The sequence below is a fragment of the Rousettus aegyptiacus genome, unplaced genomic scaffold (assembly GCF_014176215.1).
Source record: "Rousettus aegyptiacus isolate mRouAeg1 unplaced genomic scaffold, mRouAeg1.p scaffold_m13_p_12, whole genome shotgun sequence".
NCBI classification, from domain to species: domain Eukaryota; kingdom Metazoa; phylum Chordata; class Mammalia; order Chiroptera; family Pteropodidae; genus Rousettus; species Rousettus aegyptiacus.
The window spans coordinates 17943004-17963635 of NW_023416287.1; the positions used below are offsets into that span (position 1 = coordinate 17943004).

The following is a 20632-nucleotide window of genomic DNA, read 5'->3' on the forward strand; positions in this document are numbered from 1 at the left end:
TCCTCTCCACCTCAACCTGCCCTAGAACTGTCTTGCACAAAAGAGCCACTCAGACTGTGTACCCTCCCCTGCTTCCCCATCCAGACTGTGGCGATCCAATTAGATAATTTGTGTGTGTGTGTGTGGGGGGGGGTAGGAATGATCCTTCCATCCTAATTATCTCACCTATTCAACTGCCTCCTTGGAAAATTATCTCCACCAGGCACCCTCCTACAGTCCCAATCATAACAAGCTGCCTACTTGTACAGTACATTCTTGTGTAAAAGGGCACGAGGCTTATATCATTCCTTAAAGTTCACAAACACTCTCCCAGCCTTGGTTTTGAAGATTTGAAGGGCTCAAAAGGCGGCCCAGTTTCAAATTTCAGACCTGTTACTTAGAGTTAGAGGCCTTGGGCAAGTAACTTAATTCCAAAAACCTTGGTTTCCTCATTTATGAGAAAAAAAAAAAGGTGGGGGAAGTCATCAACAATATATCTATTTCACAGGGCTGACTGTAAGGATATGAAAGACACTCAACACAGTAGCTGGCACAGAGGTGGCACTCAATAGATGCTAGCCATTATCAATAAGGTGCTTCAAACAGTCCCATGAAACAGGCAGGGCAAAGGAATATGACCTCTCATTTTTACAGATAAGGAAACTGACACCCGGAGAGGTAAATACAGGTCTCTTACAGGTCGTAGTGTTCTTCCTACTATTCTTGCTTCTTTTCTGGGTCCCCTACTCTACTGACCACTGTCGTGGCAAGCAGTAGTATTACCTGCCTAGGGCTTTGGCTCCCTGGTCTTAAAAGTACCCCTTGGGAACACGCAATATTGTTAGTTTTTAGGGAGAAACAGTTAAGCATATTACTTAAGGCAGGGAAAATGGGAGGTCCATAGGGGATACAAGAGGCGAGGCTCCCAGAGCTTTGATGTCCATCTCTTGGCCTCTTCCACAATCCTGTGTTCCCAAGCCACAAGCAGGAGAGTCAGCTTTTCTAGGGCTTCAAATATACAGCTTTGGGAAGCCTCTCAGACTTCATTCTGACTCCACAACTAGTTCTTCTTATCTGACCATAGATGTGAGAAAGCAGAGTAGTGATGGGTTAGTTACATATGCTTGGGAATCAGGCAAACATGGGTTCTGGTCTTACTTCCACCACTTTCCAGCTGAGTGAATGTGAGCAAGTTACTTAATCTCTCTGAGCCTCAGTTTCCCTATCTGTAAAAGAGGGATAATAATATCAAGTTTACTGGGCTTGGGATTCAGAAGAGGGGATATTCATTCATTCCATCAATCTTTGATTGATTGATTGATTCATTTATTTATTCATTAATCAATAAATATTTATTGAGGGACTACAATGGCCCAGACTCTGTGCTGAGTGTTGGAATAATAACCACCATCAGAAATGAGGGCTTATTTTGTGCCAGGTACTATGCTTAGCACTTTACATGAATCATCTTGTAATGATCATGTTCTCGAGTTATATGCATGGATAAAAGAGAAAATAAAGATACCAGAGGATGGTAGGATGATAAGTTTATGATAGGCCAAATCAAAGGAGATGAAATAAAATAGTGGAAAAGGTGAAATTATATATCTGAGTGCATGAAACCAATTGTACATATACAGGATGTGGAAAAATGTGATTTCACAACTTCAGATGGGAAAGAGATAGTGTTATAGGTGGCTGTGAACTCAGTCAAATCAATTGAATATAATGCAGACGCCTAAATGTGAATACAAGTATGGGCTTCATTAATAGACACGTAGTGTACAAACCCAAGGAAATTGTATTCCTGCTCTGTTAAGCAGGACTTGGGGAGTTTTGGGATGGAGATAATATGGGAGAAGCAAAGTCAAGGGTGAATTCTATGATTTTTTGCTTGGGCAACTGGGTAAATGGTGTGCCATTCAACAACAAAAAAAAGAGAACCCAGAAGGAGAAAGATAATGAGGTTGGTTTTGGACATTTTAAGTTTGAAAAACTCTTAATTGGCTTTAAATAGGAAAAGCAGCAATTCTATGCAATGATAAAAAGAAGAAAGGATTTATACACATGAAAAAAGCAAGTTTTTTGTTTTAATGGTGGGAAAGTTGAGTTTCCTCTATATGGGTTAAATTACTATTTTCTCTGTGAAATAGGAGGTGAGGCCATCTGTTCAGAGACAGTAGAAAGGGATTAGAGTCAAAGTTTGAGGAATGTGGAAAAGGTTCTTGTTATGGGTTGAATTGTGCCTCTCAAAAAGATGTGTTAAAGCCATGACCCCCATACCTGTGAATATGACCTTATTTGGGAAAAAAAGGTATTTGCAGATGTAATCAGATTAAGAGAAGGTCATTAGAGTTGGCCAAATCCAATATGACTGGGGTTCTTAGAAGAAAAGACACAGAGACAGACACACAGCGTGAAGGCTGTGTGACGACAGAGGTAGATTGGAGGTAGGCAGCTAAAGCAGGAAATGAAAGGATTGTTGGTAAATGCCAGAAGCTAGGAAGAGGCAAGAAAAGACACTCCACTCGAGCCTTCAGATAGAGCATGGTCCTACCAACCCCTTGATTTTGGATTTCTGGCCTCCAGAATTCTTAAACGATACATTTCCATTGTTTTAAAGCCACGTGTGTGTGTGTGTGTGTGTGTGTGTGTGTGTGTGTGTGTGTTGTGTTGTGTTTTGTTATGGCAGCTCTAAGAATCTACAGTTATTAAAAGTAGTTTTGTAGAAGGAGGCAAGATTGAGCATAGTAGAGGATGGTAATTATATTTAGTGGTGCCAATATGCCGTTGCATGATTTTCTCCAATAGTACTCAATAATCTAGATACAGGTATGGAATACAGAAACATTACAGTGTTGGGGTCTTTCTAGGTGGGCAGGATAGAAATATATTTAAGCAAAGAAGTTAATACTGGTAAGATAACAAAGTGATAGACCATAAAGTCTGAGCTAGATAGGAGAAGGAGAAAAGAGCAGAAGAGTGTTGACAGACTATAAAGAGAAGAGTTAAGAAGGCTGGTGGTCTCAGTAGGGTAGAATGACAAGTATACTAGGAGTAATGAATGAAAGCTTAAATAATAGGATGGTGAGAACACAAAATGGCACAAACGAAAAATATCAGAATTAAAACAATTCTTGTAATGAGGTCCAGGAATTGGCCATGGGAGTAAGTGGCTGGACACTTTACAGACACAGAATTATATTCATACAATACATAGTCTCTTGTGATTAACTTCATTCACTTAGCATGTTTGTAGGGTCATCCATGTTGTAGCATGTATCAATTCATTCTTTTTTATTGCTATATAATTATCCATTTTCTGAATATACCATATTTTATTTAGCCAGTCATCAGTTGATGAACACTTAGGTTGTTTCCACTTTTTGGCTATTGTGAATAATGCTGTGATGAATATTCATATACAAGTTTTTGTGTGGACATATGTTTTAATTTATCTTGACTATATACCCAGGAATGGAATCACTGGGTCATATGGTAATTTTATGTGTATCATTCTGAGGAACAGCAAGACTATTTTCCACAGCAGCTGTACCATTTTACATTCCCATCAGCAATGATTGAGAGATCCAGTTTTTTTTTTTTTTTTACATCTTTGCCACCACTTTGTATTGCATGTTTGCTTGATTATAACCATCCAGTGAGTGTGTGTGTGTCTGTGTGTGTGTGTGTGTGTGTGTGTGTGTGTGTGTTTCCCTAATGGCTAATGATGTCAATCATCTTTTCATTAGCTTATTGACCATTTGTATATCTTCTTTGGAGAAATGGCTATTTAAATCCTTTGCCCATTTTAAATCGAGTGTTTATTTTTTTTTTATTATTGTTATGAGTTCTTTATATATTCTGGAACAAGTCCCTTATAAGATATATGATTTGCAAATATTTTCTCCCATTCCATATCTTTTCATTTTCTTGATGATAGCTTTTGAAAAGCAAAAGCTTACATGTTTATGTAGTCTAATTTATCTGTTTTTTTCTTTTGTTATCTGCACTTTTGCTGTTGTATCTAAGAAAGCTTTGCCTAATACAAAGTCATGAAGATTTAGTCTTATGTTTTCTTTTAAGAGCTTTATTCTTTACCTCTTACATTAAGGTCTATGTTTAATTTTGAGTTAATTTTTCATATAGTGTGAGATAGGAGTCCAACTTTAGTCTTTTGAATTAAAAAAAAATTGTGAGTATGTATTATACCCCACTGACTGTAATATACTTGAAAGCAAGGACCAAATCTACTTCTTTGTATTTTCCATAAAGCCAATGAGTAAATTTTTTTTTTCAGAATAAGATTTTGAGAATGACTTCAATATTTATATTTCAGTTTTAAAGATAATTACATAAATATGGTACAAACTTCAAATAAGACAAAAGGATATATAGTAAAAAGTATGTTTAGCTTCCATACCTAACCTCTTGGTTCTCCAGCCCTCCTCCTCAGCACCAACAACTATAACCACCTCTACTGTTTCTTGTGTACCCTTCCGGTGATTTTCACACCTGTGCCAATGCTTTGTTTATTCTCCACTGTATCTTCAGCATCTAGATCTGAGACTGGATCATGGTAAGTGCTCAGCAAATATATATTTGAATTGAATGACTGAATTTCCATGTGGTGTCTATAAGGAAGAATGGGAATTCTGAGGGGTAGAGGCAGTATAAAGAGAAAGATGAAATGTAGAGAAAGAGAGGAAGCTTTGGGAGAAAAATGGAAACCGCTGGGGCTTCAGGCTGAGTGTTTAGGGGACAAGGAGCTGATGAGCTCTGGAAGTGGAGAGAAGCTGAGTAGCCCTGGGGAGTGAAGGCGGAGGAGCAGGGGAAGCACCGCGAGGGGCCTTATGGAAACTACAATCCCCTTGGGTTCCACGATAGATAAACTTGTTTATATTCTCAGTCTGTTCCCAGAAAATTCTTTCTACTTTCTGCCTTACTGAAATGTGGCCTTCTTTGAATATTCTTTCTACTGTAGCCTTCCTTCTGAAGGCTGTTACTTGTCCTTATTCTATACCCCCTATTAAGGACCAACAGCATCTTTATCCATTTGTGTTCCAATACCATTTTCAAGCCATTACCCCTTTATTTGCTGTTCCTTTAAGGCTCATGCTCTATGTTCGTGCTACTACCAACCTCATGGACACTCTTGTTTATCATAAGCTTTGGCATAAGACATAGAATATGCCTCTTCATTTCAAATCGAGCCATTATTCTAAGCAACTTAAATGTTTGTATAAACAACTCATCCTAAATAGTGAGCTCTCAGTTCTTTGAAAGCATCCACACCAGGGATTTCCACCTCCACTTTACTTCAGCCCCTTTCTTTCATAGTCACCCCTGTATTTTGTCATCATCCAGAACAAGTCTAACCCTAAAACCTTAAATTAAAAAATCTCACTATCTGGCCACATTTCTCTCATCTTTCGAGCTCTCACTCAATTTTGCTTGGCACATTTTCTTTTATTTATTTATCTCCTTTTCTTTCCTAACAGCCTTTTCTTCATATCTTTCACTAGACAGATCTCCTGGCTTATCACTTGAATGTTTTTCTTGAAAATGTGATCACCTTCTTTGTGCTGCTGACATTCACTCCATAACCTGGTGAAAACTTAATCTTTTATTGAGTCCAGTTATCAGCTCTCTCCTCCGCTAATCCCAGGCTAGCCAAAGATTACTTATTTATTATTATTTATGCCTATAGCAGCACCTGGTCTTCCTAGGTGGTCTCCCATCCAAGTACTAACCAGGCCCAACCCTGCTTAAGCTTCTGAGATCAGACATCGGGCTTGTTCAGGATGGCATAACCACAGACCATAGATTATGGCTCCACTGGGGCATGAACCTAGGACCTTCTGTGTGTAAAGCGGATGTGCTAACTGCTACACTATGGAACCACGTCCTAGCAAAAGATTTTGAAGAAAAATTACACAGAAGTATATTGGTGCCATTAAAAATTTTCTTCTTAAGCGTACAAGAATATTCATGAAAACATTGGTCATAGGAATAAAAGAAGAGGAAAATATCTGCCAACTGTCATATGATAGAACAGCTGTTAAAAGGAAATGAACTGGATCTAGAAAGCACCATATACAGAATTAAAACAATAAACTGTTGAGTAAAAAAGGAATCGGCAAAATAATACATAAGAATGTTGTCAATTAAATAATAAGAAAACCCATACTAACCAGAATGATATATTTTCTAAGGGAATACATATATGTATATGAAAGCATTAAGGACAGAAATTCTTTTTTTAGAGAGAGTGGGAGGGGGTTGGGATTCAGCTAGTGGTAAAAGGTAGCTTTATCTGTAACATGCTAATTTTTAGAAAAGAAAATATAATCATACATCACCTTTCAATTTAAAATGAATTAATAAATTAAAATTTAAAAAGTGATGAGTCATCAATTTCAACTTGATCCTCCATGTTTCACTGGTCCTTTTTTTTCATTGTTAAACTTTAAGCTTTCTCCACTCTTCTAAACTACAACCTCATACCATCTGCATTCCACTGTGTAGAAAAACTGTCCCCTCCTAGTTCACAGAGAAAATAGAAGCCATCAGAAAGGAAATGAAATATCAATCTTCTTTCTTTTCTCTAACATTTTAGTTCATTGTCTCTTGTGTGAATTGTTCACTTGGCCTTAAATTTGCAGTTTTTTTGACTAACATCTGCCTCTCGAATTTGGTTGTTTCCCTTATCCTTTTTAATATGTGTTGCCACTTGTCTTATGTGTAGAAGCATTGTTTTTCAATACTGCACATGTAAGCTATTCACTTGAACGCAGAAAGCAGCTTCATTTCATTTATAAAATCCTGCATATGGAAGATTAATGAGGAAAATCTTTATATTCTGTATAAAAACAATAATTTATATACTAAAATCATGAATGTTCAGCGACTATTAGCCTACTAATTGGTTTTCTTCCATTTTCACATTTAACTCTCTGATCCATTCTACATACAGTAGTCAAAGTCAGCTTCTTAAACATGAACCAGTTAGCCTTCCCCTTATAGCCTCCAATGGCTGTACTTAGAATAAAATCCAGACATCATCTAGAAGTCCTTGCATAATTCAGCCTTTGCCTATCTCTTAGTAATCTCTTTAATTAAAACTAATTTCAAAACCACGTTGGTCTTTGGATTCTTCAAAAAAAACCTTGTTCTTGCCCATCTTAGGACTCTTGTCCTGGAATCTTTCCTTCTTTCATCCTTCCAATATTTGCTCATAGATTAGCATGTTCAAAGTCACTTGCCATGGATAGTTCCTTCTCATCCTTTGGATTGCAATGTACATGTCACTTCCTCAGAGAGGCCTTACCTGGCTAGATTGCCTAAAATCTGATTTCCCATATTATTCTCTAGTTATTTCCTTCATAGTGCTTACCACGACTTTTAATTATTCTATATTTTCATTTGCTTACTAGAATTTCTGTGCCTCCTTCACCAGTCTATGGGCTCCATGAAGCTGGTATCCACACCTGTCTTGTGTCCAGCACTTACTTACTGAACATTCAATGAGTCTTTGCTGACTGAATGAAAAGGAAGTCCTTCAACATCCTATCCCTTTGTTTCTAGTCAACCCCAGGGGCACTGACACCTCTCCTCTACTGCTCTTGGGGTACAACGGGAGAGGTCCTTTAGTTAAGGCCGTTTTCTCCCACCTTCTCAAAGAACTCCTTGGTTCTTTCTTTGTATCTTCATCTTTACAATCATTTCCTATCAATACTCAAAGATGTTTCCATTAACCAACCAACCAGAAATTCCCAAAGTTCCTTCCTTTTCAGGCCTCAGGTCAGCATGTTACCGTCCTCTTGCCCTGACTTTAAGGACTCAGCTGTGTCCCGTGTTCCTCTACTATCTCTTCTCAGACTCTTTTTAGGAACCCCTTAAAGTTGGGATTCCCCAAGATCCTGTTCCTTTCAAGCCCAGTGAAAAGGGGCGCGGCGGGGGAGCGGGGGGAGGGGGGACTTGGGGTAGAGTCTGGGAAGGAGGGGCTCTGACAAAGGGGCGCCGAGCAGTGAGGCCGAGTACAGTGAGGTGGGGGTTAAGGAGAGCGCTATGAAAACCCCAAGGTCAAAGGTAGGGAGGACTTGGGTTTCGAAGAGGACTCATGCCTCTATGACGTTCCTTGCATAGGCTAGAGAGAGCGGGAGGCGCGCGCCTGAGCAGTCTGTGCCCGGCAGCCTCGCGCATAGCGGGGAAAGCGCGCGCGCGTGCGCGCCGTGGCCTCTGTGCGCCTGCGCTGCTGTTGCCGGGCACCCGCCGGCGAAAGGACGAACTGGTGAAGGGGTGGCGGCCGCGGGGACTCCGGAAGCCCACCCTTCACCCGGAAATGGTTGTTGAGGAACATGGCGTTGCTGGTGCGAGTCCTTGTAAGTGAAGGAGTAGTTTTGTATAGTCGGCCGCCGGGCCCTGGGGTTGCAGTCGAGCAGGGTGGGATGGGAGAAACTGGAGGGAAGTGCAGGAGAGGAGCCTGTGCGGCAGCGGGATTTTGCAGCCTCTCCTCTGTGGGGAAACTGAGGCAGCTTCCTCTACCCTCTATTTGGCTGTAGCTTCTCCCACTTTGGAGGGGAGGGAAACTGACTTCGGACCTAAATTTGATGAAGCTTGGTTTTCCTCAGTCACCGCCTGTGACCGCGTCCCTTCAGGGAGAGGCAGCAGGTGGGGCACTGATTGGAATTTCTGGAGACCTAGGTTCTAGTCCTTGTTCTGTCACCGGTTCACAGACCTTGGGCAAGTCTCTTTCGGACCTCAGGGTCCCCATGTGAAAAACGAGGACGTTAATCTGCATTCTCTTTGTATTCTGGTGTTCTCTGAGTTTGTTTCAGATATCAGTCAGTTGTTAACTACAGTTAAATGAAATACTGTTAGAAAATTCTAATTTGAAAGTTGCACAAGAACCACGGTCATATCTGTTGTTTTCACTTTACCTAGCACAGTGTCTGGCACATAATAGATTTTCAGTTAATATTTGTTGAATGAAATAAGGAAGAACTACTAGGCTTCTTAATACCAATATAAGAAGCTACTGCTCCTCTTGTGATTCAGTTCCGATCCTTCTAGCATACTATGACCTCTAGGAATTAAAGGAAAAAGAAAAAGGTTGGGAGGATACAAAGCTTAGTTCCTGATTATGGGAGGATGGAAGAGTTTATAATTTTAGAAAGTCCATCAAAACTGGGTCAAGGACATTGTTTTTCATAGCAGACCCTTCCTATTCCTCCTCTGGGTATTATTTGAGTTATTTTACACTCCTGTTTCTAATCTTTTTATGTATGGCTTACGAAGACCAGTTTTATTACTTCTTGTATTCTGTGTCAGCCTAGCAAAATACAGTACCCTTGATTGCTGCTCAGTAAATATTTGAAGGATAGAGTCTTACAGGGCTTGATGAGAGGTTAGATGTTAGGTGTGAGGAAGAGGGAGGAGTCTAACAGTGAGTCCCAGGTCTGGCTTTCATGACCGTGAGTTAATACCAGTGTCCACTGAGAATGTCCAGCTGGAGAGGTGATATTTGGGGAGTGGGGAGAAGGAGAGAGCGAGAGAGCCAGAGCAAGCGAGCTGACATAAAGGTTGCAGTTGAAGCAAGATATTGAGATTTCTCGAGCAATAATATTGATAGCTAACATTTATAGGGCACTTACCGATGTGCTAAGCACTTGGAATTTCTTAATCCTTACAACAGCCCTTTGGAAAGGTAAGCACTATTATTTCCCGCCCTTTACAGATGATAATATTGAACCACAGGCAGGTAGTATTCCCGAAACAATCTCATTAATCTCCCTTTACTTTTTCCTCTTTCTGTCTTGTTGGCCAGTTTTTTTTCCCTTTAGCCAATGAAATGTTTGAGAAGGAGGTGGAAACTAAAACACTGCTATTGCTGGGTAGCACTAGCAGCGGAATGGGACATTTGAGCAGTGTGACAGAACTTGCTAATAGTTTTATGAGTTGTTCTGGCCATTAGTGACCATCTTTGCTTTTCTTTAACAGTAGTAGAAATTGCAGAAAGCCACTCTCTATTTAAACAAATTATACACATAAAATTTACCATTTTAACCATTTTTAAGTATACAGTTCAGTGGTATTAAATGCATTCACATTGTTGTGCTACTATCACCACCATCACCCACAGAACTCTTTTCATCTTGCAAAACTGAAATTCTGTATCTATTAAATGAGAAATCCCCATGGTCCCCTCTACTCAGCTCCGGGCAATCACCATTCTACTTCCTGTCTTTATGAGGTTGACTATTCTAGTATCTCATATAAGTAGAATCATACTGTATTTGTCCTTTTGTGACTGGCTTATTTCACTTAGCATTATGTCCTTAAGATTCATCCATGTCGTGGTCTGTGTTGGAATATCCTTTGTAAGGCTGACTACTATTCCAATTGTGTGTATACATTACATTTTATTCATTCATCTGTCAACACTTGGGTTACTCAACCTTTTGGCTATTGTGAAATAGTGCTACCATGAACACAGGTGTACAAATATTTGTTCAAGTCCCTGTTTTCACTATCTTTGAGTATAAACTAAGTAGTGGAATTATTGGAGTGTATGATAATTCTATGTTTAATTTTTTGAGCAATCACCATTCCGTTTTTCATAGCAGCTGCATCATTTTACATTCTCACCATAAAGCACAAGGATTCCAGTTTTCCACATTTTTGCTAACAATTGTTGTTTTCGTTCTTTCTTTTCATAGTTGCCATCTTAATGGATATGAGGTGATATCTCATTGTAGTTTTGATTTACATTTCACTAATGATTAGTGATGTTGAGCATATTTCATATACTAGTTTGCCATTGTATATCTTTAAAGAAATGTATTTAAGCCCCTTGCCCAATTTTTAATCAAGTGTTTTGTTGTTGAGTTGTAGGAGTTCTTTACATATTCTGGATATCAATCCCTTATTAGAGATATGGTTTGAAAGTATTTTCTCCCATTCCATGAGTTGCCTTTTCACTTTGTTGATAGTGTTCTTTGATGCACAAAAAATTTTAATTTTGATGAAGTCCAATTTAACTGTTCTTAATTTTGTTGCCTTTGCTTTTGGTTTCATATCTAAGAAACATTGCCAAATCCAATGTCATGAAGATTTTTCCTTATGTTTTATTCTAAAAGTTTCATAGTTTTAGGTCTTATGTTTAGGTCTTTGATCTATTTTGAGTTAATTTTTATATATGGTATATAAAATTTCACTGTTACTTTTTGTTATTTTTTTTAGTGTTTGCCCTGGGGAATTACAACTAACATCTTAATTTATAACAATCTAATTTGGATTATTACCAACTTGATTTCAATAATATATAAAAACTTTGATTCTATGTAGTGCCATTCCTTTCCTCCTTTGTGTCATTGTTATTCAGATTACATCTTTATAGATTGTGTGCCCATCAACATAGATTTATAATTCTTTATTCAATTGTATTTTAAATTAAAAATAAAAATAATTACAAGTAAAAATACTTTTATATTATATTTTTTATTTATTTAAGTAATTACCATTACCATTTCACTTAATTTATTTGTGTGGATTTGAGTCCCTGTAGTGTCAAAGATCTTATTTTAGCCTGAAGGTCTCCCTTTAATATTTGTTGTAGGGCAGGTCTGCTATTAGCAGATTTTCTCAGGTTTTGTTTATCTAAAAAGTCTTAATTTAACCTTCATTTTTGAGTGATAGTTTTGCTGGATATAGAAATTTTGTTTGACAGTCTCCTCCCCTTTGATCATTTTGAGTATTTCATCCCATTGCCTCTGGTCTCCATGGTTTCTGAAGAGAAATTAGCTGTTAATGTTATCAAGGATCTCTTGTAAAAGATGAGTTGTTTCTCTTGCTGCTTTCAAAATACTGTCTTTGTTGTCTTTCACCCGCATGATGATATGTCTATTTGTGGATCTGTCTCATTTCTCCTACTTGAAGTTAGTTGAATTTCTTGGATTTTATAGATTGATGTTTTTTCATTAAATTTGGTATGTTTTCTGCCAATATTTCATTAAATTTTTTTTTCTGCCCCTTTATTTCTCTTCTTCTGAGACTCTCATTTTATATATATGTTTGGTGGTATCCCATAGGTCTCTGATGCGCTGTTACATTTTCTTCATTCTTTTTTCTTTCTGTTCTTCAGGCTGGATAATCTCAATTGATTTTTCTTCAGGGCCACTGATTATTTTTTCTGCTCAAATCTGCTGTTGCACCCTTCTAGTGAAATGTTCATTTTATTTATTATTCTTTCTAGCTCCAGAATTTTATTTTTATTTTTTATATTTCTCTCTTTATTGATATTCTCTATTAGTGAGATGTCATTCTCATATTTTGCTATAGTTCTTCAGACATGGTTTCCTTTAGATCTTAACTGTTTAAAATAGCTGGTTCAAAATCTTTGTTCTAGTTTGTCTAATGTCCGGGCTACCTCAGGGACAGTTTCTGTTGATTTCTTTTATCCCTCAATATATGGACAATGCTTTTTTATTTACGTGTTTCATTATTTTGTTGTTGTTGTTGAAAACTGGACACTTCAAATAATATAATGTGGGAACTCTGAAAATCAGTTCTTTTCTTTCTCATAGTTTGTTATTGTTTTTCTGTTTAGTGACTTTTCTGAATTCTGTAAAGTTTGTGTATATATTTTTTGGGAGTAGTCTCTGCTCAGTTAGTTTGGTGGTCAGGTAATGCTTGGTTGGAGATTTCTGTAAATGCATGGAAACAGTAAGTTTCCCAGTTTTTGCTGAGGTGCTGTGTGCATGTTGGGGCATGCCTTTAACACTCTGCTAGTCTTGTGACACCTCTACCTTAATTTTCACTTTCTGCTTAAGCAGATCCCTAAGATTAACTAGAAGTTCATCTAATGCGCATTTTCAGGTCTTTCCTGTTAATATGCACAGCTCTGGACATGTGCACAGCCCTGTGCTTGTGCATGGCCTTCAGATTCCCAAGAATATGTTAAAGCTTTTCAAGGCCTCTATGAACATCTCATTCCCCTGTTTTTCTTTTTAAGCTTTTTGGTTAGCTTATTGTTTCCCCTAAGTATTACCCATTGCCTCAGACAGCCATGAAATTAAACAGTTGCCTCTGTTTGTTTTTAATCAGTGCTTTTGGGGAAAACATTTTTCACACTGAGTGAGTTTGGAGACAGCTTTGCAAATGGAGTCTTCCAAGGAACTACTTACTAGACAGATCAAATAATGCCAATTCTTTGTGAATAAGGCTTTGAGGAGCATCTATCCTATTCAGGAGTCAACTTTTCTCCAATAAAGACTGATTGGTTACCTTTACTGAATATTGCTATTTAGTCTGATTGCCACATGTGATCACTTTATGTAACAGTAGTCCCAACCTTTTGGCACTAGGGACTGGTGCTTCTATGAGAATTTATTGCCCAATAAGCTGAGGTGGAGCTGAGGCGGTGATACTAGCGCTGGGGAGCAGCTGCAAATACAGATGAGTTTCACTTGCCTGCCTGCCACTCACCTCCAGCAGTGCGGTCTGGTTCCTAACAGGTCACAGACTGGTACTGGTCTGTGGCCCAGGAGTTGGAGACCCCTGCTTTATTAAACATAACTATGGAGAATAGGAGAATTGACTACCTGTAAAGTCTTTTGAAACTCAGGAATGAGCCAAGGAAAATCCTGTGTATCTTAAAAACCACATGTAGAAACAGACTAGCTAGTGGATTGATTAAAACATAGTAAAAAAAAAAAAAAAAAAAAGTGAGAGAGAGAGCTAGGCTCTCAGAATATTTTGAAATATAAATGTAAAATCACCCACAATTTACAATGTGCCTAGGAAAGGAAAACATGAAACTTATCTTTAAAATTTTGGTTTTGAAGTGTTGGTGAAGCAGAAAAACTATAAAACTGTTTCCTACTTAGTAATAGTATATATTTTATCCTAAGTTAGAAGTAACAATGTTAATTGGAAATGGCTATAAATGTTTTTCTGAACTTTGGAGTAGCTGAGGTTTGCTAATTGTGTTAGGCCTAATGAATTAGTACCTTTAAGAGGGAGATATGTACTTCCACCTGGAGTCTAGGGAGATTCCTTGAAATAAATGAGCTCGTGATTTGGGTAGGAATGAAGAGAGTTTCAGAGAAACTGCAAGGGAGATTAGTTTGTGGAGTGGAGTTAGGTTTTGGAATTGCTTGCCGAGTGGAGAGTACAGGGCAGGGTATGTTAGTATAATGATGAGTCTGGAGGGGTTCAGTTGTTAGAGATCAGGTATGTAAGTTTAACTAAGGAGGTACATGGGCCCACTGCAAGCTTTTGAGAAGGGAGTTCCAGGTTCAAATAATATTTTAAGAAAATGATTCTTGCTGCTGCTCTTGCTGGAGAAAGAGGCACCTACTTATTACATAATTCAGTAATGGTTGTTAATAACAATAATGATGCCTTTGTGTCTGTGTTTTACTATTATCAAAATGCTTTTACAAATGATCCTGGGAACACTACTGTGAGGTAGCTTTTATTATTCCTACTTTACGTACAGAAAATGGAGACCCAGAGAATTGAGTAACTAGTTCAGGGTCACACAGCCATTTCATGGCAGGCTTGGAATTCAAACACCCTTTCTGTTACACCTCAACAATTTCAATTAAGGATTTGGACAAGCTTTGTTGTTGTAGAGTTGGAGAAGGAAAGAACAGAGTTGATTGCTTCTTTCTTCTAATAAGAACTGATTTAAAATATTGGCATAAGACCAAGTAGAACCAAAATTACAGAGAAAAATTTTGTTGACATTGGAAAAAATATGATGAAATTCTTCAGAAAAATTTCCAAAGGTTTTCATTGTTCCTACTGGTAATTTTCTCTTACTTTTTTTTTCTTCTTCGGGCCTGAATTTGCAGAAGTTTCATCTCGTTCCATATTTACATTTTTAGGAGGGGAACATCTGACATTGAATGATTCTGGTAAACCAGTCACTGTTAGTAAACAAAAAGCCAGTAACTGTCTCTCATTTGAAAACCATCCCAACAGATCAAACCTCAGCCAAAAGAAAATGTTTTTAATCTTTTCATTTGAAACAAGGTGCTTTGAGTGGCCTATTAGAAACAGTTACACAGTTTTAGAACTGTGAGACACTTTAGAAAGCATCTCTGGGTTTAAAATTTTAACTTCACCCTTGCCCCTTCTTACCTATGCATAAGGAAATGGAGATTCAGATTCAACTTAATATTTATTGAATTGGACATACTGCAAGGTACATTTGTTGATTTTTCTTAAATCCTGAGAAGCAGGAATTTTTCTTTATTTTGTAGAAGAGGCAAAAACAAAGGCTTGTAGCTTACTAACAGTGGAGCCAAGATTCAAATCAGTGCTTTGGATTCCAATTACATGGCTCTTTCCACAAGACTATGCTGTAGTTTAATTGGTTCAAGACTAGGTCTTAGAGCTAGAAGGTTCTTTGTAGATATTCTCTTGACCCTTTTCATCCCATAAATGTCTGTGGATCCTGGAGTTGTTTGTGTTGCCTAGATTCAAATCCTCACTCTGCCATTTATTAACTGTGTGACCTAGGGAAGTTATTTATCCATACCTCAGTTTATTTAGTAAATGGGATAATAATATATTTAGGTAATTGGGTGGTGATTGTGAAGTTAATTGAGTTCATATAAGTAAAGTACCTAGGAAAGTGCTTGACACATAATATGTGCTCATAAGTATTAATAAAAATTGCTATGAGGAAACAGCATTGTAGAGGTTAAATTACATATAAAGATCATATTAGAGTAGCTGAGTTTAAACTGGAATCCATATTTTCGACTCCTAGTATTGTAGTTTATGCTTGGAAGATTGCTTTCAAATAATTTGTGTACCCAGTACTCATTATGACCCTATAAGGTCTACAGGTCAAGTGAAAGAAACCCTTGGATCCCTCAGAATTGGTTCTCAGAATAGAGATTTTCAGTTCTGTGTACATTGATGCCATTTATATAGTGTAATGTATTTCAGGATCATAAAATAAAGCAGGCTTTTCATTTAGTGAAATAGAGGGTCTCCTTTCTCCAGCCTTGCCTTTCACTTTGGCCCAGAGACCTTTCTGATGTTAGTAATATCTGAGGGAAAACTTGAACCACAGTCATGGTGTACCTATTTAGTTTCTCTTCTGTCTTGGAAATCAGGTTGCTAAGTGTGTTTTCCCACCCTAAAAAGTTCAGCCCTAGTTTTTTCATCCTTTTGGGGATGATGGTAATCCCAGCATGAGTTACTACAGAGGGATTCTATGAAGATCAGATAAATTAGTGTTTATGAAAAGGCATTGCAAACTCGAATTTAGATGATAATTTAATTATAAAATGACTGGAGTCTGCTTATTTTGTTCCCATGTCCCCCTGCTAGAGTCAGTTATTACTAGAGTTTTTTAATCCATGGATTGGGAATAGACAGGGGTACATCTAATTTATGAAGAGATAAGCATGGGGAGGCTTGATCCTGATCCTGTTTTGGATGTTCTCTGTTCATGTCCCCTGTTCTGGCAAAATTTCTAAACTTAGATATGCTCTTTGCCTTCTGCATATGGAGTCTGATATTGACTTTTGATGAACTACTTTTTTTCTCCAGAGGAAACGGATTAGCATCTCCCAGTGGGTTCCAGTATGCAGCCGATTGGTACCTGTGTCTGCTACACAGGGACAGTGGGGCAGGGCTCTGTCTGGCACTTCTCAGGTAAGGTTTGCTGTTCTTTTGGTGGGTATGAAAATCTTAGTGTTTATGTGCAAATGTCATGTATTCATAGATTAGCCAATGAAATTGTGTGACAGAAAAACCTCATGAGACCAATTCTGGGTCTCTGTGGTGCCAGCTCAGGACTGATCCCTACAGTATGGTGTCTAGGGCGTTGCTTCTAAATACCCGAGCAGTGGAACTTAGCCTAGGATACCATGGTACAGTCTGATGATTTTTACTAGTGGGAGTGTTTCCAGATAGTCATCCCAGAGTTAACCTTTTCTTTAGTTTTCTTTTTGTAGGCACTTTTATTTGGGGTAAGAAATGTTTCTTCTTATTTTTTCTTTTTATGAACATAAAATCCAAAGAACAATTATTTGAGGCCTCAGTTTACCATTGACCACATGATTCTTTATAATGTAGTTTACCTTGGACCTTCCTTGAGAGTTTTTTTTATCCTGGTTTTATTAATTGTACAAATAATCTAGTAATAAAGGACATAAAAATCACTCATCACCTCAAACCCGAAAACATCTGCTGGTTCTTTTCCAGTCTGTGTGTGTGTGTGTGTGTGTGTGTGTGTGTACTAATTTTTTCCTTAGATTCCTTAAAAAATTTTATGTTCTGGTGCCTTTTCACTTATTAGAGCAGACATTATTCATGTTGTTAGGTAGATTTCATAATTGTTAAATAGCTACATGTAATTTGCCTTTGTTTGATATTAAAATTATTTCCAAATTTTATTGCCATTATAAGCTTCAATGTAGTTCCCATTTTTTTGATATATAGTTTTTCTTATTTTATTTATTAAAGATTAATTCCTTTGAGAGTATACCCTGGGTCAAAAGGTATGAGCAGTTTCCTTCACCCAAAAGTTATTTTAATTTATATTACCATCAGCAATGTATATATAACTAGCGTTTCATCATTACCTCCCCTAAATTGGGTGTTTTTTTTAAAAAAAAATTAAATTAATTGGGTAGAAAATGCTACCTTGTTTTGTTCTGCATTTCTTTATCTTTCAGGGTTAAACAATTATTTCTGTTTGTAGTTGTATTCTAGATTAGGAAAATTGTGTGCTTATTTTATATCATTTCACAAATTTTTTACTGGGAATTTCTTTTTCTTACTAATTTATGTGAATTCCTTCTGTAGCCATTAACTTCCCTTTCCATATTTGCTACAGTTAAAAAATTATTTTTGATATAATTACAAATAGTCCCCTATTTACAATGATCCGACTTAGGATTTTTTGATGTTACAAGGGTGCATAAACAATATGCATTCATTAGAAATCATACTTTAATTCTGAATTTTTATGTTTTCCTGGGCTAGAGATATGTGGTATAATACTCTTGTGATGCTGAGCAGTGGCACTGAGCTGCAACTTCCAGTCAGCCATGTGATCACAAGGGTAAACAACTGATACTCTGTAGTGTATTCATTGTGTTTGATGATTTTGCCCAACTGTAGGCTAATGTGAACATTGTGAGCATGTTAAGGTAGGCCAGGCTAAGCTATGATGTTCAGTAGGTTAGGTGTATTAAATGCATTTTCTACTAACAGTGGTTTTATTGGATTGTAACCCCATCATAAATCAAGGAGCATCTGTATATATATTTATATAATTTATATAAATAGAATATATTAAAAATATTTAAAATATAGAGTAACCCCCTCCAACTAGTATGTATGCCATGCCCTTCTAAAGATATGTCTTGTTTGTCCCTGTACTTCCTGGGCTTCTCACTAAGCTAGGCACTAATGTATGCTGAATGAATGAAGACTATGCCTATTCAAAAAAGGCATTTATTTTGGGTCATCAGGCAGCTATTTCTTTTTAGAGTTGAGCTGTGCTCTGTTACTTTTTATGCATTGGAAAATTTTAATAGAATTTATCATATAGTTCCAAATAATATGTTGTTTGTATGTGCACAGATAATGGGGGGGGCCTTCATTACATGAATCTCTGACTTGCGTTTCATTCTTTGAATCAATTAACAATATTTCTGGAGTACCTAATATGTACCAGGTACTGTTTTAGGTTCCGGAACAGTGTTATAGCAAAGTACCCATGTAAATAACTTAGGGTCATTTTTTTTCATGCTAACGAGATGTAATTTTAGCCAATGTAATAAACTGAACATTTTGTCATTATTGACTGTACCACCCTGGCACATATTCCCATCTTTGAGGACCCTTGGTTGGAAACCTTTGCCTCAGAATGACATCCTCAGGTACATGTCTGACAGGGAGGCAAATTTGGCTAAGAATGTGGAAGAACTTTTTGTTAATTAGAATTGTGGTGTAATGGAGTGTGTGTGCTGCATTTTCACATAGTAAATTTACTCTTCCTGGAAATATTCAGACAGTGGTTGGAAGACTATGTTAAGGGCATGACAAAAGAATCCTTCATTGGAGGAGTGATATTATCAGATCTCTAAGGTAGTGTCAAATGCTATAATATTATTATTTTAAAAAAGCTAGGGACATTGTATTTTTATCTTTGTCTTTCCTAAATAACCTCTTGAAGTTCTGTCATTCTTTGATGACTCTGCTTTTTAAAACATTTTTGAAATAATTTAAACCTACAGGAAAGTTATGAAAATAGTAGAGTTCCCATATACCCTCCATCTAGCTTCCTCTAATGTTAACATTATATGTAATCATAGGACAATTCACTAATCCGTACACCTTTTCCCAGTTTTACTAGTTTTTTTTCCCCCCTAATGTCCTTTTTTGATCTTTCAATTTGGGTTTGTCTAATATTTTCTTATAATTAGATTGAGGTTATACATTTTTGGCAAAGGTGGTTCCTTTCTCAGAGCATCATATCAGGGAGTACATGATACCAATATGTCTTATTACTAGTGACGTTAACTTTAATCAATTGGTTATTAAATTGGCACCTATCAGGATTCCCTACTGTAAAGTTACCATTTTTCCCTTTGTAATTAGTATTTTATGAGAAGTTACTTTGAGACTATGCAGATATTCTGTTTCTCATCATACTTTTGCTCACTACCTTTAGCATCCATTGATAGTTATTTTTTTAATGATGTATAATATTAAATTAATTTTAAAATTGTAATAAAAAACACCTACCATTAAAATTATCACCTTAACCATTTTTAAGTATATAGTTCAGTACCATAAAGGATATTCACATTATTGTACAGCAGATCTCTAGAACTCTTTCATTTTGTAAAATTCTATACCCATTAAACACTATTCCCGCCTTGTCAACTACCTTTCTGCTTTCTGCTTCTGTGATTTTGACTACTTTATATACTACATATGAGTGGACTCATACAGTATTTGTCCTTTTGTGACTCATTTGTGAGTTAGCATTTTGTCCTTAAGTTCCAACCGTGTTACATATAATAGGGTTTCCTTCTTTTTTCAAGGCTGCATAAATATTCCATTATATGTATATACCACATTTTCTTTATCCCTTTATCTGTTGGTGGACATTTGGGTTCCTTCTGCATCTTGGCTATTGTGAATAATACTGCAATGAACATAGTGTGCAAATATCTCTTCGGGACCCTACTTTAAATTCTTTCGAACATTTACCCAGAAGTGGGATTGCTGCATTATATAGTAATTCTATTGATGGATTCTTGACTGCAACAATCATCACTGTGGTATATGATTGATGGTGATTTTCTATTTCTATCATTATGACATTTATTGATTGGAATTCTGTAAGAAAGAGCTGTCACTTCTTCCCCATTTATTTATTCAGTTGTTTATATTAGTAAGAGTTATGGATATTTATTTTCTTCTATGAGTTATAATCCATTAGTCTCATTATTTATTTTGTTGATTAAATTTTTCCAGCTTTGGCTCTCGGGAACCCCTTCAAGTTTCTTTCTATATGCCTTCATCATTTTTGAAAACTTTCTTATTTCCTGGCACCACAAGATATTTCAGGTTGATATTGTATTTTCTTTGCTCTAGCCCTGGATTC

General features: G+C 37.0%; 1 protein-coding gene across 2 annotated transcripts in view; it reads left to right on the top strand.

The window, feature by feature from the left end:
* The first annotated feature begins 8245 nt into the window (after nt 1–8245).
* The window catches only part of LOC107500791 (ubiquinol-cytochrome-c reductase complex assembly factor 1), an 84902-nt gene continuing 72515 nt past the window's right edge, over nt 8246–20632 (top strand). For both annotated transcript variants that reach the window (XM_016126401.2, XM_016126402.2), the window contains exons 1-2: nt 8246–8363; nt 16555–16659. In XM_016126401.2, the coding sequence (XP_015981887.1) occupies nt 8340–8363; nt 16555–16659 (129 nt within the window). In that variant the 5' untranslated portion in view covers nt 8246–8339. The remainder of the gene's footprint in view (nt 8364–16554; nt 16660–20632) is intronic.